Raw genomic sequence first — 26,556 nt, 5'->3', positions numbered from 1 at the left:
TGAGGATGTAGTTCTCCACTTAGAATAAGTATGTGTAATGTCTCTCTCTCTCTCTCTCTCTCTCTCTCTCTCTCTTCAGATGTCTTAGCCACTAGGAAGCAGAGATTGGGAGACCAGGAAGGATGGGGCAGAGAAAGAGAGAGATGGGGGGGAGGGAGAGGAAAGAGAGATGGATGGATAAAGACGAAAGGAGGGAGCAAGGCCAAGAAACCAAGAGGGATGTTGGTTAGTTATGGCGACTCCACCCAAACCCTTCCACTAGGTCTCAAACTGAACCCACCAGCACTCTGTGGTGTTGAAAGGAAACCAAAGTAGGCCATAATATATAGTATTATGTGGGGAGAGCAGTTCAGGGTCTGCTGAGCGCTCCAACACCCTCTCTGTCTGGCATATTCTGAATTCCAATGACTTTAGTTCCCTTTGAAAATGAAGGAACAATTATTCAAAAACTCCAGTTTTGGGGCATCCACAGTAGTATTCCGGCCCTTGTCCCAACAGGAGGTATTCTTCCTCTTGCCAGGCCGTCATTGTAAACAAGAATGTGGTCTTAATGGACTTGCCTGGTTAAATAAACGTTAAATAAAATAAAAGGTAAAAAGTTATGTAGGCTACAGTGAGAGTTAATATGAATTTAAAACTGGCAGGGTAGTAAATCCTAAATATACAGTTACAGAATAATTTCCTCAAGCCATACTAGGAAAACCAGTGATATTGAAGATGTTTGAACCTAGACAGAAAGTGTGTGTGTGTGTGTGTGTGTGTGTGTGTGTGTGTGTGTGTGTGTGTGTGTGTGTGTGTGTGTGTGTGTGTGTGTGTGTGTGTGTGTGTGTGTGTGTGTGTGTGTGTGTGTGTGTGTGTGTGTGTGTGTGTGTGTGTGTGTGTGTGTGTGTGTGTGTGTGTTTCTATGCCGTGCAGGAGTAAAGCCACCGGTACAGTCTGATCCTGTGAAAGCGTTCAGTGGGATATGTCTTTGGGGAACAAAAGGGCACAATCCTCACGGCTGTAACTTGAGTGCCTGCTTCCTGATGACATCACCCACTACAAAACCATGGATATTCCAATGTCGCCTCAGAAGGCAGAGAAATGTGTCTAGACCGCATTTGCAACCTCTGACTTAGCCAATGCTCTAGTTCAGGGGTTCTCAAACCGAGGTCCAGGGACCCCCGGTGGTCCGCAACGGGGTGCCAGGGGTCAGTGGAAATTATATATATATATATATATATATATATACAGTGCCTTGCGAAACTATTCGGCCCCCTTGAACTTTGAAACCTTTTGCCACATTTTAGGCTTCAAACAAAGATATAAAACTGCATTTTTTTGTGAAGAATCAACAACAAGTGGGACACAATCATGAAGTGGAATGACATTTACTGGATATTTCAAACTTTTTTAACAAATCAAAAACTGAATAATTGGCCGTGCAAAATTATTCAGCCCCCTTAAGTTAATACTTTGTAGCGCCACCTTTTGCTGCGATTACAGCTGTAAGTCGCTTGGGGTATGTCTCTATCAGTTTTGCACATCGAGAGACTGAAATGTTTTCCCATTCCTCCTTGCAAAACAGCTTGAGCTCATTGAGGTTGGATGGAGAGCATTTGCGAACAGCAGTTTTCAGTTCTTTCCACAGATTCTCGATTGGATTCAGGTCTGGACTTTGACTTGGCCATTCTAACACCTGGATATGTTTATTTTTGAACCATTCCATTGTAGATTTTGCTTTATGTTTTGGATCATTGTCTTGTTGGAAGACAAATCTCCGTCCCAGTCTCAGGTCTTTTGCAGACTCCATCAGGTTTTCTTCCAGAATGGTCCTGTATTTGGCTCCATCCATCTTCCCATCAATTTTAACCATCTTCCCTGTCCCTGCTGAAGAAAAGCAGGCCCAAACCATGATGCTGCCACCACCATGTTTGACAGTGGGGATGATGTGTTCAGAGTGATGAGCTGTGTTGCTTTTACGCCAAACATAACGTTTTGCATTGTTGCCAAAAAGTTCAATTTTGGTTTCATCTGACCAGAGCACCTTCTTCCACATGTTTGGTGTGTCTCCCAGGTGGCTTGTGGCTAACTTTAAACAACACTTTTTATGGATATCTTTAAGAAATGGCTTTCTTCTTGCCACTCTTCCATAAAGGCCAGATTTGTGCAATATACGACTGATTGTTGTCCTATGGACAGAGTCTCCCACCTCAGCTGTAGATCTCTGCAGTTAATCCAGAGTGATCATGGGCCTCTTGGCTGCATCTCTGATCAGTCTTCTCCTTGTATGAGCTGAAAGTTTAGAGGGACGGCCAGGTCTTGATAGATTTGCAGTGGTCTGATACTCCTTCCATTTCAATATTATCGCTTGCACAGTGCTCCTTGGGATGTTTAAAGCTTGGGAACTCTTTTTGTATCCAAATCCGGCTTTAAACTTCTTCACAACAGTATCTCGGACCTGCCTGGTGTGTTCCTTGTTCTTCATGATGCTCTCTGCGACTCACGACACCTGCCTCTGATTGAGAACCATACTAGGCCGAACACAGAAAACCAACCTAGAAACACAAGACATAGAATGCCCACCCAACTCACGTCCTGACCAACTAAAACAAACAAATAACACAAGAACGTGACAGGCTGTCCCCGAATAAAATACATCTGGGATGTAGAAACAGACTTTGTTTGCTTGCCGTTTGAGGCGCAGAGTTTATATAGCCCTTATATATTAGGGCTGACCCCATTTAGTCGACTGGTTGAATGTTTGGTTGATAGGCTGTTGATTGACCGAGAGTTGTGAGTTAAGACAATCAGAAATACTATCAGACATCCCCCAATGGGCACATTTATAAGACTCATTTTGTGCACAGGCCAGGTAGCCTAGTCCTACTTCTGCGTAATACTATATGCGTAATCAGGTGCACGTCCTTACTTAACATTGAAAGGAGTGTTCCAATCAAAAGACAATGAATAAATTGACAAATCGTAAATGGAATGAAATTAACCCCCCCCCAAATTCTCACAAGTGTAGCCTAGGTTGTGTGCTCTGCAAACAACGTGTCCACTCCTACAATGACAACAGTAAGACAGTAATAATGATATATTGAATGCATTAACAGAAATTACCGTAACCAAACACACATAGTAGTTTAGAAATCATGGTAATGAATTGTAAATGTACTACTGGTGATACTGGTGTGCCATCCCCACGGCCTCCACAATGGATTAGTCCACTCAGACAGGCCTCCACAATGGATTAGTCCACTCAGACAGGTATGAATCAGACAGGTGTCTTTGTGTGCCATACATTTTTTGTATACATTTGCCATCCGCTCTACTAAAAAAAAATCTATCGACCAAACAATCGACCTGTCGACTAAATGGGGTCAGCCTTAAAATATACACAATGGTATTTATTTTTCTTTTTTACTAAATGAAATATTGGTTTTATTACACCTACAGAATATGTTGGGTTAAAATTTGATCAATCTTTCTTTCTTTCCTATATTTTTTCCATCAATATGCAAATAGCCTTTGCACCTGCTCGTCTTACTCTGCACCAATGATAGTCACCGCGAAGCTTGAGAGCTGCATGTGGCTTTCAGGAACTTAATTGGCGGCTCGCAAAAATATGATTTATTTAATAGGGGGTCCACGCCCAGGGGCGTCATCATATCTGAGGGCCCTTCGTACACTACAGTAGCCGGCCCTGTTTGGGTCAGGGAGCTAGAGGTTTACGTAGCAGGTATTTATAGGCTGTTAAGAGCCTGTAAACAGTGGGGCAAAAAAATGTATTTAGTCAGCCACCAATTGTGCAAGTTCTCCCACTTAAAAAGATGAGAGAGGCCTGTAATTTCCATCATAGGTACACATCGTAAGAAGCATTTCAAGGTCCTGGAGTGGCCTAGCCAGTCTCAAGATTTCAACCCCATAGAAAATCTGTGGAGGGAGTTGAAAGTCCGTGTTGCCCAGCAACTGCCCCAAAACATCACTGCTCTAGAGGAGATCTGCATGAAGGAATGGGCCAAAATACCAGCAACAGTGTGTGGAAACCTTGTGAAGACTTACAGAAAACGTTGGACCTCTGTCATTGCCAACAAAGGGTATATAAAAAAGTATTGAGATAAACTTTTGTTATTGACAAAATACTTATTTTCCACCATAATTTGCAAATAAATTCATTAAAAATCCTACAATGTGATTTTCTGGACTTTTTCCCCTCATTTTGTCTGTCATAGTTGAAGTGTACCTATGATGAAAATTACAGGCCTCTCTCATCTTTTTAAGTGGGAGAACTTGCACAATTGGTGGCTGACTAAATACTTTTTTGCCCCACTGTACATCCTAGACATGCAGCTTTCAGACGGTATACCTACATGTGTAACTACTCTGTCACACATCAAGGTTCTTGTGAACAAAACAAGTCTACAGTCCAACATCCACAAACACCTGTTGGACCAACAGTTATCAGACTTTAGTCTCAGTCTCAAGGTACTTTATACAGTAGAAAACAAAGACTCCTGGCTACTAAAATAACCTTCCATGCTCCCCTCCAAACTAAAAAAAAAACACCTGGAGCGAGACACAGACAGTATCTGGCTTAATTTCCAGTGAGGACATGGTCTGGGCCTGGCTATGGGAAACAAGGGACTGCTACCATAGTAACATAATCAATCCATGGTCAAAACCCGTTGTCCATTTGTAAAAAAATAAAATTAAAATAAAACATTTTTAAAAATCCTATCTGCTGATTCACATCCTCGTAACAGTGTAACTACCCACCGGCCGCCAAAATCTCTCTCCCTTGAACTGTAACCAGGAAAAAGATCCCCAAAATGATTATTGACAAACACCTGGTAACAATTGCTGACCAATGGGGTTGCAGGAGATGCAGTCGATTGTGGTATGTTTTCTGTATGTTCAGGTCTAGCCAGGTCTGTGCCAATGTGTTCTCCAATGTTTTCCGTGCGCTCTTTTTGGATGGGAAGGCGGAAAGTTGAATGGACAGCTATGGGAAGAAAGCCCACCATCGCTTCACAGAGTAGCAAGCAGAGAGAGAGAGAGAGAGAGAGAAAGCCCACCATCGCTTCACAGAGTAGCAAGCAGAGAGAGAGAGAGAGAGAGAGAGAGAGAGAGAGAGAGAGAGAGAGAGAGAGAGAGAGAGAGAGAGACAGAGAGAGAGACAGAGAGAGAGACAGAGAGAGAGACAGAGACAGAGACAGAGACAGAGATAGAGACAGAGAGAGAGAGAGACGGAGAGAGAGACAGAGACAGAGACAGAGAGAGAGACAGAGAGAGACAGAGAGAGAGAGAGAGAGAGAGAGAGAGAGAGAGAGAGAGAGAGAGAGAGAGACAGAGAGAGAGACAGAGAGAGAGAGACAGAGAGAGAGAGAGAGAGAGAGAGAGAGAGAGAGAGAGACAGAGAGAGAGAGAGAGAGAGAGAGAGAGAGAGAGAGAGAGAGAGAGAGAGAGAGAGAGAGAGAGAGAGAGAGAGAGAGAGAGAGAGAGACAGAGACAGAGACAGAGACAGAGAGAGAGACAGAGAGAGAGACAGAGAGAGAGACAGAGAGAGAGAGACAGAGAGAGAGAGAGCACACTGCCTCCATACTTTTACTTGAGGATATGGTAGTGGTGTATGAGGATATGGTAGTGGTGTATGAGATTATGTTAGTGGTGTATGATGATATGTTTGTATAGGGGTACAAGTACTGCTTATCTGAACACATCAAACTGAACCAGGTCAGGTGAAACGCAGTCAGAGTAGCTACACCTCTGAACATGACCGTAGCAGGCTAATAAATGGTCTGAAATCCCCCTTTGATGTCTGTTCCAGACATATCCCTGCTTCTTTCAAACTTGTTCCAAATCTCTTGGCCAAACAAGTAGCAAACCCCCGAATGACTAAAGTTGTCTCAGTGTACTGTACTCAGAAGTAGAGTTAAGTCTGTAGATAAGACCAAGTCAAATACAGCACATTGGACAGGAGGAATTCTTATCTGTGCCTGGAGAAATTAGTGCAAGTGTTATTCCTCTTAGACTGGGAAAGAATTAGACTAAGAGATGTGTTACTGCTTGATGTGTACAACTCAATTAATCTACATTATCCATCACTTTTGACTTTCCAAGTATGACTTTCCAAGTAAGTCTGACTTGATACTACAGATCCTTCATAGAAACTCACATCCAGACTTGCGTATCCCCGAGTGGAAAGGTTACGTCTATATGGACATTCCTTTGTCAGCTATGAGTTACACCATTCATCCTTTTAACACTATTTAAAGCGGCAATCAGAAGTTGAAATCATAACAAAGGAGATCCACGCCCCTGTTTTGGTAAAAAGCTGGATGGGGCTGGAGAAATGCAATCACTCTCACATTTATAGACAGAGCTATGGATGCAAGGACTGACCATTCAGGATATTAATATTATAGTTTTAACCATGTTTTTAGGCTGTATAGTTTTTGTTTACTTTGACTTTGTTTACAAACATTGGTGTAAAACAAGCGTATATTTGGGGTTCTGATGTGATATGACAGCTCATGATCCATTTACAAGTTATATTCTTCAAGTATCAATGGGTACATGTCAGTAATTGAAGTCCAACATTGGATGTAGCAACAGCTGATCGCCGTTTTAACGTGCATTCTTTTGTTAGACTTTATTCAACCAGAAAGACCAAGTCTCCGATAAACTATATATATTTGTCAGTCAACTAAAGTCAACTAAAATCTGTATTTATGACCATATCAAAATAATAAGTAATCATTCGTTTACAGTTCACAACTCAATTGGCCATAACGACAATATTGTTAAAACTGTATTAGTAAGAAACCAATGTTTGTAAACACTTAAGGATAAAGAAGGCGTAAAGTGCTTACCTAAAGACAAAGTCCAGTCTCCTTGTGGCAGAAACCACACAATTCCAAGTGGTCTATGCGTGGTGCAACGCGAACTCATAGAGTTTTACTTTTGTTTCATATAGTTTTGCATCATATTGTATAGTTTCATTCTTTTGAAGTTTCATTCTTGCCAAAACGTCTCCATTGCACAACTCCAGTTCAGTTCTGCACACCTCGCTCAGGCTCAACCCTCTCCGGGCAAAACACTGCAGCCGGAGTGCAAGGCTCGAGCGAGTGCTAACTTCTAGATCACATGACCAGTTCTGGAACGTCTCCATGCGCTGATGGGGTTGTTGGACGATTATTTCACAGACCTACAATTTATTCTTCGTGTACTGTAAGCCTATAAACATACACTTATTCCACAGTTGTTTAGATTGATTCATTTTTCAATATAGTGGGAGATTAGAACATCTGCAGGACGTTGGTGTAAGATGCTAAAACAAACACCCCCAAAGACTTTCAATCAAAAGTAGCCTACTGTGCCAAATACATGACAATCACTACAATTTATAACTCAGCTACCCTATGTCCATAAACCTTATTCAACCTTTGTCCAGGTGAATTCCTTCCTTTGGTCTTCTCATCCTGCTGACTTTCCAGTGAACCCTTGTCAAGTAGAAAAGAGGTCTTCTGACCTCAATGGGTCTTTCCTGGATAAATAAAGCTTAATTTTGTTTTTGTTGACATAATTACAATAATAACCATGTAGAAACTATTGTACTGTATGTAAATCTGTTTATTGCAAGAAGACCCCTGGGAGCAAAATATGACCGAATCCCTCCTAAACACAGAGTACTAAGAGAGGCTACGTTAACCAGAGGCCCTCAGGAAAGAAAATGAGGATTTACAAACAATTCCAAAGACATGACAGTAAAATGACATCGGTTCTTGTTGAAACCAATTAGGGAAGTAGACCTACATTCTAAATACTGTATTTCTTTCAAATAAATATCCTCGTCATAAGTTATTTAAACATTGTTTATATTCCCTTTTGATATGAACAGTATCAAAACAGAGCCTTTTGATCATGAAATACCTTAATTCAAACGTACACACAAAAATAAGTAGACTTATCATGAAGAGACATGCAGACTAAGACAAAATTCCTCTTCCATTCACTTAAAAGTACCCAAACTGTTTTCTATGTGCCAAAATCAACCATCTTATTGTTTTACTGCCCCTAATTGAAACTGTACAAATACCACACACTGAGTCTGAGGACCATTCATGTGGCTACAAAGCCTCAAAAAGAAGACGGACTGGTCCTTTAATCTGGTAACCATTGGCAATCCTCATAAAAGTAAGCAATAGTAGACATTCCCAGTTATCACATCTCCACTTTTGGTTTGAACACATGCTGTGGATACAAAGCACTGATACAAAGTGACAATACTGTTGTTGACAATATATGTTACTGTTTTGGCTCCCAATACATCAACACATCCACAATTGTTGTTGGTTTGAGGCCTTAACTGAATACCTGAACCTGTATTCACAAAACTTTTCAGAGTACAGGTGCTGATCTAGGATCAGGTGGGTCTGTTAGTTCATAATGAATCAGATTATTTGGACAGTTGGGACCTGATCCTAGATTAGCACTTCTACTCTGAGACTCTGTGAACACGGGGCCTGGGATATTACCAGAGTTCAAGAAGCACTGTTTAGAGAATACATGTGTTGTGCGAGTGCGAAAGGTTTGCCTGCTAGAAAATGTAGAAACTGACACCATTATTACTAAGAGATATCAAATCTAATTCAATGGCTCCTAAATGTAATTTACTTCACTGCCCCCTGGTGGCTAAACCAGTCTAGTTAATGTGCCATGTCCTGCATCTGCCAAACTGTTCATTTTTACAAGATACAAACGCTGCAATATATACTATTTGAAATAAGAACTATACAAAACTTATAAATGATAAAGTTCTATATTCTTAAATATAAACAACATAGTCAGGTTTCCAGTATTTTGATTATATAATTGGTACACAGAATCTCAATAACATAGAAAGAAGAACATAAAGCATTCCATTTACAACTGGATCCACATGGTTTTCTGATACCGATAGAGCAGACATGATCCGTGAATAAATGAATCCATAAATAAATCAATCATGATTATGTCTGCTCATTAACGAGATTTCCATATTCCCCCCCACCCCCACCCACACACACACACACACACACACACACACACACACACACACACACACACACACACACAAAAACATACTTGCACACATGCGTGGTGCAGACACACACACAGACAACACAAACACACACACACACACACACACACACTTCAATCCAGCTTTAACTCAACAGTCCTTACATCACCTACTAGTCTAAAAATACTTATTTTCCTTAAGTAGAAATGTTGTACTCGAACTGGGTAGAACATATTCTACTATTTGCGTAGAAGGTATTCTGCTATTGTACAAGATTCTATAGCCTAAAAGGGTCCTAAAGTGCAGTAGTTACAGTTACATACAACTAGATGCTGTACAACAGAAACATATCATATAGCGTATCTCTGTTCAATAAAGTGACGGTGCTGGATTTAAACTCCAGGGATATCCCTTATTTACAATCATTTTGGGATAAATTAGGAAAAATATACAGTACCAGTCAAAAGTTCGGACACACCTACTCATTCAAGGGTTTTTTCTACATTGTAGAATAATAGTGAAGACATCAAAACTATGAAATACATATATGGAGTCATGTAGCAACCAAAAAAGTGCTAAACAAATCAAAGTATATTTTAGATAGTAGCCACCCTTTGCTTTGATTAGAGCTTTGCACACTCTTGGCTTTTTCTCAACCAGCTTCATGAGGAATGCTTTTTCCAACAGTCTTGAAGGAGTTCCCACATATGCTGAGCAATTGTTGGCTGCTTTTCCTTCACTCCACGGTCCAACTCATCCCGAACCATCTCAATTGGGTTGAGGTTGGGTGATTGTGGAGGCCAGGTTATCGGAGGCTGCACTCCATCACTCTCCTTCTTGGTCAAATAGCCCTTACACAGCCTGGAGGTGTGTTTTCAGTCATTGTCCTGTTGAAAAACAAATTATAGTCCCACTAAGCGCAAACCAGATGGGATGGTGTATCGCTGCAGAATGCTGTGGTAGCCATGCTGGTTAAGTGTGCCATGAATTCTAAATAAATCACAGTGTCACCAGCAAAGCACCCCCACAACGTCACACCTCCTCCTCCATGCTTCACGGTGGGAACCACACATGCAGAGATCCTCCGTTCACCTATTCTGCTTCTCACACAAACACGGCGGTTGGAACCAAACATCTCAAATTTGGACTCATCAGACCAAAGGACAGATTTCCACTGGTCTGATGTCCATTGCTCGTGTTTCTTGGCTCAAGCAAATCTCTTCTTCTTATTGGTGTCCTTTAGTAGTGGTTTCTTTGCAGCAATTCGACCATGAAGGCCTGATTCCCGCAGTCTCCTCTTATCCTCTGCAGCAGAGGTAACTCTGGGTGTTCCTTTTCTGTGGCGGGCCTCATGAGAGCCAGTTTCATCATAGCGCTTGATGGTTTCTGCGACTGCACTTGAAGAAACTTGAAAAGTTCTTTAAATTTTCCGGATTGACTGACCTTCATGTCTTAAATTAATGATGGACTGTCTTTTCTCTTTGCTTATTTGAGCCGTTCTTGCCATAATATGGACTTGGTCTTTTACCAAACAGGGCTTTCCTCTGTATACCACTACTACCTTGTCACACCACAATTGATTGGCTCAAACACATTAGGAAGGAAAGAAATTCCACAAATTAACTTTTAACAACGCACACCTGTTAATTGTAATGAACTCCAGTTGACTACCTCATGAAGCTGTTTGAGAGAATGCCAAGACTGTGCAAAGCTGTCATTAAGGCAAAGAGTGGCCATTTGAAGTATCTCAAATATAAAATATATTTTGTTTAACACATTTTGTTGGTTACTACATGATTCCATATGTGTTATTTCATAGTTTTGATGTATTCACTATTATTCTACAATGTAGAAAATAGTCAAAATAAAGAAAAACCCCGGAATGAGCAGCCGTGTCCAAAACATTTCGACTGGTACTCCACATCCCACATACACTTGGATATATTTGGAGACGAAATAACTCAAGAGAAACTGTACTGTACATAAATATATCTGACTGCAAATAGAAGATATTGATATGAACTCTCCCTGACAGCACAAAGCTAAAGGAATAGACTCGCGATTAGCATGTCATGCTGTCTTACACTTTGCGAGAAGACATGGCTGGCATGAGAGCATCACTGTTTGGTCAAGTCACTGCAGTGCACTCAGCTTAAACAAAAATATCCTCCTCCTCTTCTTTGATTCTTGCCACTTCACCGAACGGTTGAAGAACCGGACCAGTCTAAGTGAGAGCAATATGTCAATATTCTCCTCAAATATTTACAGCACACATGGAATCCTGTCGCACATCTATCTTAACTTAAAACACCTTAAACAATATGTATAATATTTATATCCAAACATGTACAAAGAGTAAGAAAATAACACAATCCTATTGGCTATCAATCGCCGTTAGCCAATCATTTTCTTTTTGACAGTTAGCAGCTTTTTACATCGACGTCGATGATAATACAGTTTAGTTTATCCAAACCAATGTCTTCAGTTTACCTGGCAACAGAAAGCTAACAGGAAGCAGTCACTACTACTTCCTGTTCGGTTGACCTTTGACCTCATCATGTTCCAATGGGACTTTCTCTTACGTCTTCTCTTCTCCCGCCAAAACCAGACGAACGCAAATCTCCGTTTATCTTTCGCTTGTATTGCACCAAAGATAAATTAAACAACTATTATTTCAAGATAAAAATCCACTCGAGGGTGGGGCGAGCAGACAGGGAGCAAAGACCTGTGGCAAAGACATCCTCCGGGAGCAAAAGCGGGAGGAAGAGGAAGAGGAAGAGCACAAGGATCAGAGGATCTCGCGGCACATGGGCAGGTTGACGAAGATGAAGACGTTGAACTCGATGAGGACGGAGAAACAGACGAAGACGGCGTACATGAGGAGACAGGTCAGACCCAGTCGACGGTCCAGAGTCCATTTGTTTAAGTGGACGCCCAGCACCTGAGGACAGAGGAAGAGAGGAGGAGGGAAAAGAGAGATTAGATTTGGAGTTAACATAGTGCTCTACATTTCAGTGTGTTTCATAGATAGACCATAGAGAGTGATAGGTTGTTGGATGTATTCTAGGCAGGTCACAGGTGAAAACATCAGCAAAACACACTGGTTTATAGACAGTTGTTTTAAAATAAAGTTGAAGCTAGTATTGGGTTTAGGCTGATCCGAGAACAGCCTGTACTCACTGTGAGGAACACTGAGGCCAAGAGCAGCGCAACAGAGAAGATCAATCCTCTACTGTTCAGAGAGATCTGAAGAGGACCCAGAAACACATGATCAGCTCTAAGCCTGTCTACAATGTTGGGAAATAGTCTAAATAAATAACATGGGTAATAGCAGGAATCCTCACAGTTGATCCATAGTCAATGCAGAGGGTCTGTAAAAGCCAGGGCAGGCCAAGGCCCACCAGAATATCAAACACATTGCTGCCAATGGAGTTAGAGATGGCCATGTCTCCCAGACCTAGACAGAAGAGAAAATATATCGTAATACATTGTATTATATCACCGTACTTCGTGTGTGCAGTACCGCAGTTCAACAGCTCTGTGTAACCTCATAAAAGACAAGTGTTGTGGAGTTGGTTCTGATGGAGTGGTCTCTGTGTGTCTCTCTCCCTACAGTACCTTGGCGTGCCACGATGAGGCTGGCCATGCAGTCTGGAACACTAGTCCCCGCCGCCAGGAACGTGATGCCCATGATGACATCAGGGATGCCAAGCGTGTACCCAATCACAGTCACCTATAGTCAATGACAACATGGCAGTCGTACCATTAGCATTTTTCTGTAAGACAATTACCAGACCTCAACACTGTATTCCCGTTTGAGAGGACAGCTGGAGCCAAGGCTAATATGACATTTAGTAAATAAAGGTTAAATAAGAACTCACCATCCAGACCATAATGTAGGAGAAGCCAGCGATCCACATGGTGGAGGTGACGAAGGAGACCATGAACCATCTCTCCCAGCGTGGCTTGGCACAGTTCGGGATGGTGAAGAAGAGGAGCAGGCACAGAGGCCAGCAAAGCAGCCACTTCATCTTGTTACACACACCCGCTGGAGGAGAGGGAGGGAGGGAGAGGGACAGAGACAGAGAGGGAGTGAGAGAGGGAGTGAGAGAGGGAGTAAGAGAGGGAGAGGGAGAGGGAGAGGGAGAGAGAGAGAGAGAGAGAGAGAGAGAGAGAGAGAGAGAGAGAGACAGACACAGACACAGACACAGACAGACAGACAGACAGACAGACAGACAGACAGACAGACAGACAGACAGACAGACAGACAGACAGAGAGAGAGAGAACATTTTTTATAATTGAATTGGGAGAGAGAGAGAACGAGACAGAAACAGAGAGAGAGAGAGACAGAAAGAGAAGGGGATTGGAAGAGAGAAAATGAGCGTCAGTGAATTGAAATATGTAAAACATAGAATAAAGCAAATAGACATATAACATGTTCACACACCTGGTGGTCTGTGAGGGACCAGAGGTCCTTCGTTCTCATCCTCTTCCTCTTCTCCTCCGTCATTCTCATTATTCTCATTATCCTCGTTCTCGTTTTCCGTCTCATTCCCCGACTCCAGGACCCCCTGAGCTAGGCATCTCCCGTTCAGCCCTGTCTCGGCCCCGCCCGTCCTGCCGTTCTCCAGACCCCGCCTCTCTGGAGCCCTGGCGGCTGCAGAGTCTGAGTCTCCGTTGGTGATGTGTTGGTTGACCCTGGTCTCACTGGTGTTGATCACCCTCTGTCTCTGCACACACACACACACAATACTGGGTCAATGAGATAGAGTGTGTGTGTGTGTGTGTGTGTGTGTGTGTGTGTGTGTGTGTGTGTGTGTGTGTGTGTGTGTGTGTGTGTGTGTGTGTGTGTGTGTGTGTGTGTGTGTGTGTGTGTGTGTGTGTAGAGGGTGGGGTGTAAATGTCAAATTCATACAGTACATGTGTATGTGTGTGTGTGTAGAGGGTGGGGTGGATGTCATAAGGTGAATGCACCAATTTGTAAGTCGCTCTGGATAAGAGCGTCTGCTAAATGACTTAAATGTAATGTAAATGTAAATGTAAATGTCAAATTCATACAGTACATGTGTATGTGTGTGTGTGTGTGTGTAGAGGGTGGGGTGTATGTAAATGTCAAATTCACACAGTGTGTGTGTGTGTGTGTGTGTGTGTGTGTGTGTGTGTGTGTGTGTGTGTGTGTGTGTGTGTGTGTGTGTGTGTGTGTGTGTGTGTGTGTGTGTGTGTGTGTGTGTGTGTGTGTGTGTGTGTGTGTGTGTGTGTGTGTGTGTGTGTGTGTGTGTCTGTGTGTCTGTGTTACCCTAATCTTTTTTACATGTATTTATTTTATTTCACCTTTATTTAACCAAGTAGACAAGTTGAGAACAAGTTCTCATTTACAATTGCGACCTGGCCATGATAAAGCAAAGCAGTTCGACACATACAACAACACAGTTACACATACAGTCAATAATACAGTACAGTAGAAAAATAAGTATATAATAATAATAAATAATAATAAATAAATAATACGATGTGAGCAAATGAGGTGAGATAAGGGAGGTAAAGGCAATAAAAGGCCATGGTGGCGAAGTAAATACAATATTGCAAGTATAACACTGGAATGGTAGATTTGCAGTGGAAGAATGTGCAAAGTAGAGATAGAAATAATGGGGTGCATAGGAGCAAAATAAATAAATACAGTAGGGAAAGAGGTAGTTGTTTGGGCTAAATTATAGATGGGCTCTGTACAGGTGCAGTAATCTGTGAGCTGCTCTGACAGCTGGTGCTTAAAGCTAGTGAGGGAGATACGTGTCTGGGAGATAGAAGATAATCTTACCTCATTGATGAGCATGCGTGAAGCCATGGTTAATCGTGTCCTGGGGGAGAAGTGACTGGTGATCATGATCCTCATGCCAGCCTCAGAGAAGGACAGCTGGTGGGGGTAGGCTGACAGTAGCTCATCCACCATCAGCACACTGGGCTTACACTGGAAGTTAGCTATTGGGACAGACACAAAATGGCTGCCTGGTTACTTCTTCTCTAATAGTTTCTCATTGAGAGAAGGACAGCTGGTGGGGGTAGGCTGACAGTAGCTCATTCACCATCAGCACACTGGGAGTTCGCTATGGGTACAGTCACAAAATGGCTACTATTATCACTAACAGACTGGTGGCACAAGAAACTCATACAGACACGTGTGTACCTTCCAATGAGTTCCTTAAAGGGATTTTTCAGGATTTTGGCAATGATTCACTTTATCGACTTCCCCAGAGTCAGAGGAACTGTGTCCAGTATGAAGGATGTTGGAGGTAGTTTCAGGAACCAATGCTAACTAGCGTCAGCACAATAAGCTAACACTAGTTAGCAACTTCCTTCAAACTGGACGCAGAGACAGAAAAATGGTATCCATGAGTTCATCTGACTATGGGGAAGTCGATAAAGGGCCCTAAAACCCTGAAGTAACTGAAACTGAGATACTACAATAGTTCCTTTTTCAGTGGAACCACCACAACTATCAAAATCATTTCAAAGTAAACTGTATTTCTCTGTATTGCACCACAGAAGGTCACAGTTTATTTGTATAGTTCACATACTCACACCATCAACAAACTATCTGTTGATAAGCAACTGCTTGCTAAGGTGATGGTTAGGTTTAGAATAAGAGTTAGGGTAAAGGGCTAAGGTTATGGTTAGGTTTGGAATAAGAGTTAGGGTAAAGGGTTAAGGTTATGGTTAGGTTTAGAATAAGAGTTAGGGTAAAGGGTTAAGGTTATGGTTAGGTTTAGAATAAGAGTTAGGGTAAAGGGTTAAGGTTATGGTTAGGTTTGGAATAAGAGTTAGGGTAAAGGGTTAAGGTTATGGTTAGGTTTAGAATAAGAGTTAGGGTAAAGGGTTAAGGTTATGGTTAGGTTTGGAATAAGAGTTAGGGTAAAGGGTTAAGGTTATGGTTAGGTTTGGAATAAGAGTTAGGGTAAAGGGTTAAGGTTATGGTTAGGTTATGGTTAGGTTTGGAATAAGAGTTAGGGTAAAGGGTTAAGGTGATGGTTAGGTTTAGAATAAGAGTTAGGGTAAAGGGTTAAGGTTATGGTTAGGTTTAGAATAAGAGTTAGGGTAAAGGGTTAAGGTGATGGTTAGGTTTAGAATAAGAGTTAGGGTAAAGGGTTAAGGTTATGGTTAGGTTTAGAATAAGAGTTAGGGTAAAGGGTTAAGGTTATGGTTAGGTTTAGAATAAGAGTTAGGGTAAAGGGTTAAGGTTATGGTTAGGTTTGGAATAAGAGTTAGGGTAAAGGGTTAAGGTTATGGTTAGGTTTGGAATAAGAGTTAGGTAAAGGGTAAAGGGTTAGGCAAAGGTTATGGTTAGGTTTAGAATAAGAGTTAGGGTAAAGGGTTAAGGTTATGGTTAGGTTTGGAATAAGAGTTAGGGCAAAGGGTTAAGGTTATGGTTAGGTTTAGAATAAGAGTTAGGGTAAAGGGTTAAGGTTATGGTTAGGTTTAGAATAAGAGTTAGGTAAAGGGTTAAGGTGATGGTTAGGTTTAGAATAAGAGTTAGGGTAAAGGGTTAAGGTTATGGTTAGGTTTAGAATAAGAGTTAGGGTAAAGGGTTAAGGTTATGGTTAGGTTTGGAATAAGAGTTAGGGTAAAGGGTTAAGGTTTAGAATAAGAGTTAGGGTAAAGGGTTAAGGGTTAGGTTTGGAATAAGAGTTAGGTAAAGGGTTAAGGTTATGGTTAGGTTTAGAATAAGAGTTAGGGTAAAGGGTTAAGGTTATGGTTAGGTTTAGAATAAGAGTTAGGGTAAAGGGTTAAGGTGATGGTTAGGTTTAGAATAAGAGTTAGGGTAAAGGGTTAAGGTTATGGTTAGGTTTAGAATAAGAGTTAGGGTAAAGGGTTAAGGTGATGGTTAGGTTTGGAATAAGAGTTAGGGTAAAGGGTTAAGGTTATGGTTAGGTTTAGAATAAGAGTTAGGGTAAAGGGTTAAGGTTATGGTTAGGTTTAGAATAAGAGTTAGGGTAAAGGGTTAAGGTTATGGTTAGGTTTAGAATAAGAGTTAGGGTAAAGGGTTAAGGTTATGGTTAGGTTTAGAATAAGAGTTAGGGTAAAGGGTTAAGGTTATGGTTAGGTTTAGAATAAGAGTTAGGGTAGTTAAGGTTATAGGGGTAAATAAGAGTTAGGTTAAGGGTTAAGTTATGGTTAGGTTTAGAATAAGAGTTAGGGTAAAGGGTTAAGGTTATGGGTTTAGAATAAGAGTTAGGGTAAAGGGTTAAGGTTATGGTTAGGTTTAGAATAAGAGTTAGGGTAAAGGGTTAAGGTTATGGTTAGGTTTAGAATAAGAGTTAGGGTAAAGGGTTAAGGTTATGGTTAGGTTTAGAATAAGAGTTAGGGTAAAGGGTTAAGGTTATGGTTAGGTTTAGAATAAGAGTTAGGGTAAAGGGTTAAGGTTATGGTTAGGTTTGGAATAAGAGTTAGGGTAAAGGGTTAAGGTTATGGTTAGGTTTAGAATAAGAGTTAGGGTAAAGGGTTAAGGTGATGGTTAGGTTATGGAATAAGAGTTAGGGTAAAGGGTTAAGGTGATGGTTAGGTTTAGAATAAGAGTTAGGGTAAAGGGTTAAGGTTATGGTTAGGTTTAGAATAAGAGTTAGGGTAAAGGGTTAAGGTTATGGTTAGGTTTGAATAAGAGTTAGGTAAAGGGTTAAGGTTATGGTTAGGTTTAGAATAAGAGTTAGGGTAAAGGGTTAAGGTTATGGTTAGGTTTGGAATAAGAGTTAGGGTAAAGGGTTAAGGTTATGGTTAGGTTTGGAATAAGAGTTAGGGTAAAGGGTTAAGGTTATGGTTAGGTTATGGTTAGGTTTGGAATAAGAGTTAGGGTAAAGGGTTAAGGTGATGGTTAGGTTTAGAATAAGAGTTAGGGTAAAGGGTTAAGGTTATGGTTAGGTTTAGAATAAGAGTTAGGGTAAAGGGTTAAGGTGATGGTTAGGTTTAGAATAAGAGTTAGGGTAAAGGGTTAAGGTTATGGTTAGGTTTAGAATAAGAGTTAGGGTAAAGGGTTAAGGTTATGGTTAGGTTTAGAATAAGAGTTAGGGTAAAGGGTTAAGGTTATGGTTAGGTTTGGAATAAGAGTTAGGGTAAAGGGTTAAGGTTATGGTTAGGTTTGGAATAAGAGTTAGGGTAAAGGGTTAAGGTTATGGTTAGGTTTAGAATAAGAGTTAGGGTAAAGGGTTAAGGTGATGGTTAGGTTTAGAATAAGAGTTAGGGTAAAGGGTTAAGGTTATGGTTAGGTTTAGAATAAGAGTTAGGGTAAAGGGTTAAGGTTATGGTTAGGTTTGGAATAAGAGTTAGGGTAAAGGGTTAAGGTTATGGTTAGGTTTAGAATAAGAGTTAGGGTAAAGGGTTAAGGTTATGGTTAGGTTTGGAATAAGAGTTAGGGTAAAGGGTTAAGGTTATGGTTAGGTTTAGAATAAGAGTTAGGGTAAAGGGTTAAGGTTATGGTTAGGTTTAGAATAAGAGTTAGGGTAAAGGGTTAAGGTGATGGTTAGGTTTAGAATAAGAGTTAGGGTAAAGGGTTAAGGTTATGGTTAGGTTTAGAATAAGAGTTAGGGTAAAGGGTTAAGGTTATGGTTAGGTTTGGAATAAGAGTTAGGGTAAAGGGTTAAGGTTATGGTTAGGTTTAGAATAAGAGTTAGGGTAAAGGGTTAAGGTTATGGTTAGGTTTGGAATAAGAGTTAGGGTAAAGGGTTAAGGTGATGGTTAGGTTTAGAATAAGAGTTAGGGTAAAGGGTTAAGGTTATGGTTAGGTTTAGAATAAGAGTTAGGGTAAAGGGTTAAGGTGATGGTTAGGTTTGGAATAAGAGTTAGGGTAAAGGGTTAAGGTTATGGTTAGGTTTAGAATAAGAGTTAGGGTAAAGGGTTAAGGTGATGGTTAGGTATGGAATAAGAGTTAGGGTAAAGGGTTAAGGTTATGGTTAGGTTTAGAATAAGAGTTAGGGTAAAGGGTTAAGGTTATGGTTAGGTTTAGAATAAGAGTTAGGGTAAAGGGTTAAGGTTATGGTTAGGTTTAGAATAAGAGTTAGGGTAAAGGGTTAAGGTTATGGTTAGGTTTAGAATAAGAGTTAGGGTAAAGGGTTAAGGTTATGGTTAGGTTTAGAATAAGAGTTAGGGTAAAGGGTTAAGGTTATGGTTAGGTTTAGAATAAGAGTTAGGGTAAAGGGTTAAGGTTATGGTTAGAATAAGAGTTAGGGTAAAGGGTTAAGGTGATGGTTAGGTTTAGAATAAGAGTTAGGGTAAAGGGTTAAGGTTATGGTTAGGTTTAGAATAAGAGTTAGGGTAAAGGGTTAAGGTTATGGTTAGGTTTAGAATAAGAGTTAGGGTAAAGGGTTAAGGTGATGGTTAGGTTTAGAATAAGAGTTAGGGTAAAGGGTTAAGGTTATGGTTAGGTTTGGAATAAGAGTTAGGGTAAAGGGTTAAGGTTATGGTTAGGTTTAGAATAAGAGTTAGGGTAAAGGGTTAAGGTGATGGTTAGGTATGGAATAAGAGTTAGGGTAAAGGGTTAAGGTGATGGTTAGGTTTGGAATAAGAGTTAGGGTAAAGGGTTAAGGTTATGGTTAGGTTTAGAATAAGAGTTAGGGTAAAGGGTTAAGGTTATGGTTAGGTATGGAATAAGAGTTAGGGTAAAGGGTTAAGGTTATGGTTAGGTTTAGAATAAGAGTTAGGGTAAAGGGTTAAGGTTATGGTTAGGTTTAGAATAAGAGTTAGGGTAAAGGGTTAAGGTGATGGTTAGGTTTAGAATAAGAGTTAGGGTAAAGGGTTAAGGTGATGGTTAGGTTTGGAATAAGAGTTAGGGTAAAGGGTTAAGGTTATGGTTAGGTTTGGAATAAGAGTTAGGGTTAAGGTTATGGTTAGGTTTAGAATAAGAGTTAGGGTAAAGGGTTAAGGTTATGGTTAGGTTTAGAATAAGAGTTAGGGTAAAGGGTTAAGGTGATGGTTAGGTTTGGAATAAGAGTTAGGGTAAAGGGTTAAGGTTATGGTTAGGTTTAGAATAAGAGTTAGGGTAAAGGGTTAAGGTTATGGTTAGGTTTAGAATAAGAGTTAGGGTAAAGGGTTAAGGTTATGGTTAGGTTTAGAATAAGAGTTAGGGTAAAGGGTTAAGGTGATGGTTAGGTTTAGAATAAGAGTTAGGGTAAAGGGTTAAGGTTATGGTTAGGTTTAGAATAAGAGTTAGGGTAAAGGGTTAAGGTTATGGTTAGGTTTGGAATAAGAGTTAGGGTAAAGGGTTAAGGTTATGGTTAGGTTTAGAATAAGAGTTAGGGTAAAGGGTTAAGAGGTTATGGTTAGGTTTAGAATAAGAGTTAGGTAAAGGGTTAAGGTTATGGTTAGGTTTAGAATAAGAGTTAGGGTAAAGGGTTAAGGTTATGGTTAGGTTTAGAATAAGAGTTAGGGTAAAGGGTTAAGGTTATGGTTAGGTTTAGAATAAGAGTTAGGGTAAAGGGTTAAGGTTAGGGTTATGGTTAGGTTTAGAATAAGAGTTAGGGTAAAGGGTTAAGGTTATGGTTAGGTTTAGAATAAGAGTTAGGGTAAAGGGTTAAGGTAAAGGGTTATGGTTAGGTTTAGAATAAGAGTTAGGGTAAAGGGTTAAGGTTATGGTTAGGTTTGGAATAAGAGTTAGGGTAAAGGGTTAAGGTTATGGTTAGGTTTAGAATAAGAGTTAGGGTAAAGGGTTAAGGTTATGGTTAGGTTTGGAATAAGAGTTAGGGTAAAGGGTTAAGGTTATGGTTAGGTTTAGAATAAGAGTTAGGGTAAAGGGTTAAGGTTATGGTTAGGTTTAGAATAAGAGTTAGGGTAAAGGGTTAAGGTTATGGTTAGGTTTAGAATAAGAGTTAGGGTAAAGGGTTAAGGTTATGGTTAGGTTTGGAATAAGAGTTAGGGTAAAGGGTTAAGGTTAGGATTAGAATAAGAGTTAGGGTAAAGGGTTAAGGTTATGGTTAGGTTTGGAATAAGAGTTAGGGTAAAGGGTTAAGGTTAGGATTAGAATAAGAGTTAGGGTAAAGGGTTAAGGTTATGGTTAGGTTTAGAATAAGAGTTAGGGTAAAGGGTTAAGGTTAGTAGATAGTTAGTTGAACTAGTCTGTAGATGTACTATCCAAATAAAGTGTCGCCCCACAGAAGCCTGATAACGTGATGTCATATCTGTGTGCCACCAGGGTAGGGACCTTTCTTGAGCAGGACGGCGGTGGCGTCACAGGTGACGTTGTCCTCCAGGTCAGTGCTGCCCGTCAGACCGTTGGCCAGACTCACGGAGCTCTTCTTCCGTCGGTCAAAGTAGCGCCTCGCTCTGCCGTTAAACCTACACACACAAGTGATGAACATTCAGAGATAATGAGAATTGAGTAGAAAGTATCCAAGAGTTTACAGAAGAATGCAGACTTTCCTGCGAGTAACAGTGTAATACATTTGCCTCAATGTACAGTATCTAAATGACTGAATAGCTCTTGGTCCATGGGAAGTGTGTGTGTTCGTGGTGTGTGATGATGTGAGCGCCAGATGATGCTCAGACTCACTTCATGATTAGAATGTAGAAGAGGTACATCACGTTCAGGACTAGAGACTCCCACCTTGGATACAATATAGAATAGAATGAATCCAACTTTATTGTCCACGCGAACAACGGAAGTGTGTCTTCAGAGCACCCCCCTCAGCACACATCACACACATACAGTTGAGATGAGCACAGGAGAATCTCATTCAAAACACACCATCGCAGAAACTTATCAACTGATTATCAACCGACTGAATATCAAGAGAAATGCGTTTTTACATACCACGTAACCTCCCCGTCGTAGATAAACTGTGAGGAGAAAGAGAGGGATTGATAATATTTAGGAAAAGGCAGAGATGTAATAACACAGTCATTTCCAGTACTGATTATTAAAGCAATGCTATGTCTATCTTGACCACCAGAGGGTAATGCCAACTCCAGAACTTTCCTCCACGACAGAACCAGGACAGAAACACCTGTTACTCGACATCTGATTCATTACAGTCTCACTTAGCCAATGTCAAGTGGAAAAATACAGTACTTCTCTTTCTGCGGATGCATGTGTTGTGTCATCATGCTTCATGCTAAAAGGCTAACATATACCCAGAACTGAAAATGATTATCCAGTGAAGCATTGGCATTTCATACTACTATTATCCAGACTGTAGAGTCAAAGGCATGTTATAATTCCAGGTTGGCATTTATTGTCCTGAATCTTGCCCTGGAGGCAGCTCTGCAGATTGGTCACTAGCTGGCACAGCCACAAAGTCCTAAAATCTGATTTTAATTGCAAACCCTAACCATAAATTAAGACCAAAAATATACATGTTCTTTTCATGTATTTTTACAATATAGACCACTTTGACTTTGCAGCTGGCCCATCTAGAGGAGTGATCGAAATTTACTGGGGGGCTGGTCCAACTTAAGATGTCCTAAAAAAATGCATCCCCTCCCCACAATAGCCTATATATGTATTGGTTTTCAGGCTAATTCCTAAATTAATAATTGTCCACCTCATGGTCAGAGAATTGCATGCATAGGCCTTTAGACTTAGGATCACCACTTTATTATAAGAACGTGAAATGTCAGAATAATAGTGGAGATTTATTTGAGCTTTTATTTATTTCATCACATTCCCAATGGGTCAGACATTTACATACACTCAATTAGAATTTGATAAACAATATAAAGGCAAGGCTATCAAATTCTAATTGAGTGTATGTAAATGTTTGACCCAAGTTAAACAATATAAAGGCAAGGCTAACTTGGGTCAAACATTTTGGTTAGCCTTCCACAAGCTTTGGGACATTCCTCCTGACAGCGCTGGTGTAACGGAGTCAGGTTTGTAGGCCTCCTTGCTCACACACACTTTTTCAGTTCTGCCCACAAATTTTCTATAGGATTGAGGTCAGGGCTTTGTGATGGCCACTCCAATACCTTGACTTTGTTGTCCTTAAACCATTTTGTCACAACCAATGCTTGGGGTCATTGTCCATTTGGAAGACCCATTTGCGACCAAGCTTTAACTTTCTGACTGATGTCTTGAGATGTTGCTTCAATATATCCACATAATTTTCATACCTCATGTTGCGATCTACTTTGTGAAGTGCACCAGTCCCTCCTGCAGCAAAGCACCCCCACGCTTCATGGTTGGGATGGTGTTCTTCAGCTTGCAAGCCTCCCTCTTTTTCCTCCAAACATAACGATGGTCATTATGGCCAAACAGTTATATTTTTGTTTCATCAGACCAGAGGACATTTCTCCAAAAAGTATGATCTTTGTTCCCATGTGCAGTTGCAAACCGTAGACTTGCTTTTTATGGCGGTTTTGGAGCAGTGGCTTCTTCCTTGCTGAGTGTCCTTTCAGGTTATGTCGATATAGGACTCGTTTTACTGTGGATATAGATACTTTTGTACCTGTTTCCTCCAGCATCTTCACAAGGTCCTTTGCTGTTGCTCTGGGATTGATTTGCACTTTTCACACCATTAGTACGTTCATCTCTAGGAGACAGAACACTTCCTGAGCGGTATGACGGCTGTGTGGTCCCATGGTGTTTATACTTGCGTTCTATTGTTTGTACAGATGAACGTGGTACCTTCAGGCGTTTGGGAATTGCTCACAAGGATGAACCAGACTTGTGGAGGTCTACAATTTATTTTCTGAGGTCTTTTGTTTTCCCAGGATGTCAAGTAAAGAGGCACTGAGTTTGAAGGTAGGCCTTGAAATACATCCACAGGTACACCTCCAATTGACGTCAATTAAACTATCAGAAGCTTCTAAAGCCATGATGACGGTTTCGGAAATTTTCCAAGCTGTTTAGAGGCACAGTCAACTTAGCGTATGTAAACGTCTGACCCACTGGAATTGTGATACAGTGAATTATAAGTGAAATAATCTGTCTGTAAACAATTGTTGGAGAAATGACTTGTGTCATGCACAAGGGTAGATGTCCTAACCGACTATAATGTTAACAAGAAATGTGTGGAGTGGTTGAAAAAATAGTTTTAATGACTCCAACCTAAGTGTATGTAAACTTCAGACTGTATATACATATAGAGCCTATAGAGAAGCGTAGGCCTGACCCCAGAGAGAGAGAGAGAGAGAGAGAGATGCCGTAGCTATGACACCGACATGCATTTCTTCATGCATCTGCTATACATATATAGGAGTACAGAAGGGGGCTAATTCATACATTTTAGATCAGACTCTTTTGCATAAAGATATGCATTGGTTAGAGCCTGTAAGTAAGCATTTCACTAAGGTCTACACCTGTGTTATTCGGCGTGCGTGACAAATACACTTTGATTTGAAGCATTAGATTACAGGAGTAACTCTGGTAGGCCTGAAACAGACTTCCTCAGCTCAAGTCAGTTGTAGTGATGTGGTGCACTGCCTTAATATCATAGGCCGGCAGTAGCTAAAGCTTGATAATAGCCACACCAAACCTTAACAAATGTTTTTTAACTTTATTCGGTTAATGTCAAAAGTCAGTCAAGCCATTGTTTAGGGGGAAGAGGCAATGAGGGGGGGAAAAAAGTTTGAGAACCCCCCCTCCCTCGTAAATGTCTGTCTCGGACATTGCTCAGTTCTGCATCCAGGGCAAAATTCATAACAATAAACGTCAACCTGCATTGCAATAATACCATGTATGGAGGGTCAGTTCAGATGTCCTTTATCTACATCAGTCAGACCCAGTGTTGTGTTTAATTGGGAGGAGTGATGCGTGATGAGTCTGTCTGCACATCAGAGCAGGGTTCTCAGACAGACTGGTCCAGCTGATGTTCTGTCTGTCCTGTATTCTCTCTCTCTCTCTCTCTCTCTCTCTCTCTCTCTCTCTCTCTCTCTCTCTCTCTCTCTCTCTCTCTCTCTCTCTCTCTCTCTCTCTCTCTCTCTCTCTCTCTCTCTCTCTCTCTCTCTCTCTCTCTCTCTCTCTCTCTCTCTCTCTCTCTCTCTCTCTCTCTCTCACTCACTCTCTCTCACTCACTCTCACTCACTCTCACCCGTGCTTGCGCGCACGTGTGTGTAGTTGGCCACTTACTGCAATGAGGGCTGCGATAGAGAGCGTGTAGTAGGCGGAGTCTCTGAGTAGTGTCCAATGGGAGAGCTTCACAGCCTAGAGACAGATGGAGAGAAGACAAACAGGACACAAACAAAAGACACAGCATTATCACACTGATGAACTGCAGTCAAGCATACCCACATGACAGCGCTTCGGCGCAACAATAACGATTATAGCTCCAGCTCCCTCACAAGCATACCGAGATACACAAAGAGCTCTTGAGTTGACTTGAATAGATCCCACTACGTACAAAGGACAAGCAGGCAGTGCTCACCTCCTCCAAAAAGGTGGCAGTGTATCCACTGATTTGACATAATGATATGCAGCACAGGCAGCCTACCACACAGTGACTAATGCGTTATAGAGCCTGTATTTAGCATGCAAATCAACCCACACACACACTACTACAGTGAAAGACATATCTTCCTCAGAGAAACACAGTCAAGCCCTAGCCTGGTCCCAGATCTGTTTGTGCTGTATAGCAAACTCCGATAGTCATGTCATGCTAGACAGCACCAACAGATCTGGGATCAGGCTATCCAAACTGTAAAGCTCATAATGTCTTCCTATGAGAAACATGTAGCCAAAGTCTGGTCCCAGATGTGTTTGCGTTGTATAGCCAGAATAGACCATACGAGTTAGCAAGATGGTACAAACTGATCTCTATTAGATCAACAATAGAGAGACTTAAGGTGACTTTACAGTAATATACTGTTTCCTGGCAGTGTTAAGATGACTTTACAGTAATACACAGTACTTCCTTACATAAAGGACAATCTGAGATCAAATCACTATGGCTGCACCCTATCATGTAAACGTTATGTCAGATGCTTCTGCACCTGCATTGCTTGCTGTTTGGGGTTTTAGGCTGTGTTTCTGTACAGCACTTTGAGATATCAGCTGATGTAAAAAGGGCTTTATAAATACATTTGATTTGATTAGATGATTTCATCAGGGAATATATCATGTTGGATTCAGGCTTGGCACGGCATGGTGCAGGGATCTGGACAGGGATAATACATGTTACAGTAGGCCAGTAAGGCAGGCTATGGCTCTACAGATGTGATACTGTAACTGTGGTCAGTTCATCTTCATAATGTATTTGTTTGTATACAGTATGGAGAACACATGTTGTTATGGATGTTCTTGGACAATATATATGGACACTGTATGTAGCCTATATTTATATATATAAATCTGTATTCTGTCGATATATGTGTGTACTGTATATATGCTACTCTGTATTGAGATATACAAGAAAGTCAAAATACCAAGAACTCATTCCGGAGCCACGTTTTTCTAAAATGACATAACAGTATGACATGATACCTGGCCAGCAAAGATTCCACACACTCCGATGATGCAGAGGATGTTGAAGACTGCTGACCCCACAATGGTCCCCACACCCACATCTCCTTTAGTGATGAAGACCCCTGCGGAGAGGGA

The 26,556-nt window shown here is 41.0% G+C and overlaps 1 protein-coding gene and 1 long non-coding RNA gene across 3 annotated transcripts in view; one reads left to right on the top strand and one right to left on the bottom strand.

The window, feature by feature from the left end:
- Positions 1-7,600: 7,600 nt before the first annotated feature.
- The window catches only part of LOC118382021 (sodium/potassium/calcium exchanger 3-like), an 86,841-nt gene continuing 67,885 nt past the window's right edge, over positions 7,601-26,556 (bottom strand). Inside the window, exons 6-18 of one of the 2 annotated variants that reach the window (XR_008103255.1) lie at positions 26,440-26,543; positions 25,090-25,164; positions 21,835-21,860; positions 21,574-21,627; positions 21,226-21,359; positions 14,863-15,023; positions 13,495-13,777; positions 12,928-13,094; positions 12,665-12,779; positions 12,391-12,503; positions 12,227-12,292; positions 11,537-11,987; positions 7,601-11,270 (exon numbers count right to left, since the gene is read on the bottom strand). Coding sequence is in view for 1 of the 2 variants with exons in the window: in XM_052503223.1 (XP_052359183.1) it covers positions 11,835-11,987; positions 12,227-12,292; positions 12,391-12,503; positions 12,665-12,779; positions 12,928-13,094; positions 13,495-13,777; positions 14,863-15,023; positions 21,226-21,359; positions 21,574-21,627; positions 21,835-21,860; positions 25,090-25,164; positions 26,440-26,543 (1,451 nt within the window). In the remaining variant the exon portion in view is untranslated. Of the gene's footprint in view, positions 11,988-12,226; positions 12,293-12,390; positions 12,504-12,664; positions 12,780-12,927; positions 13,095-13,494; positions 13,778-14,862; positions 15,024-21,225; positions 21,360-21,573; positions 21,628-21,834; positions 21,861-25,089; positions 25,165-26,439; positions 26,544-26,556 lie in introns of both variants that reach the window. The other variant, XM_052503223.1, reaches the window with a different exon arrangement.
- Positions 15,742-19,754, top strand: LOC127919536 (uncharacterized). The gene is made up of 6 exons (XR_008103256.1): positions 15,742-16,020; positions 16,118-16,350; positions 16,774-16,916; positions 17,418-17,546; positions 17,761-18,857; positions 19,669-19,754. It is a non-coding gene; the product is annotated as an uncharacterized LOC127919536 (long non-coding RNA).

Source organism: Oncorhynchus keta, unplaced genomic scaffold, assembly GCF_023373465.1.
Source record: "Oncorhynchus keta strain PuntledgeMale-10-30-2019 unplaced genomic scaffold, Oket_V2 Un_contig_1690_pilon_pilon, whole genome shotgun sequence".
Lineage (NCBI taxonomy): Eukaryota > Metazoa > Chordata > Actinopteri > Salmoniformes > Salmonidae > Oncorhynchus > Oncorhynchus keta.
The sequence above is the reverse complement of the archived record's forward strand: the minus strand, read 5'-3'. Positions and strand labels throughout refer to the sequence as shown.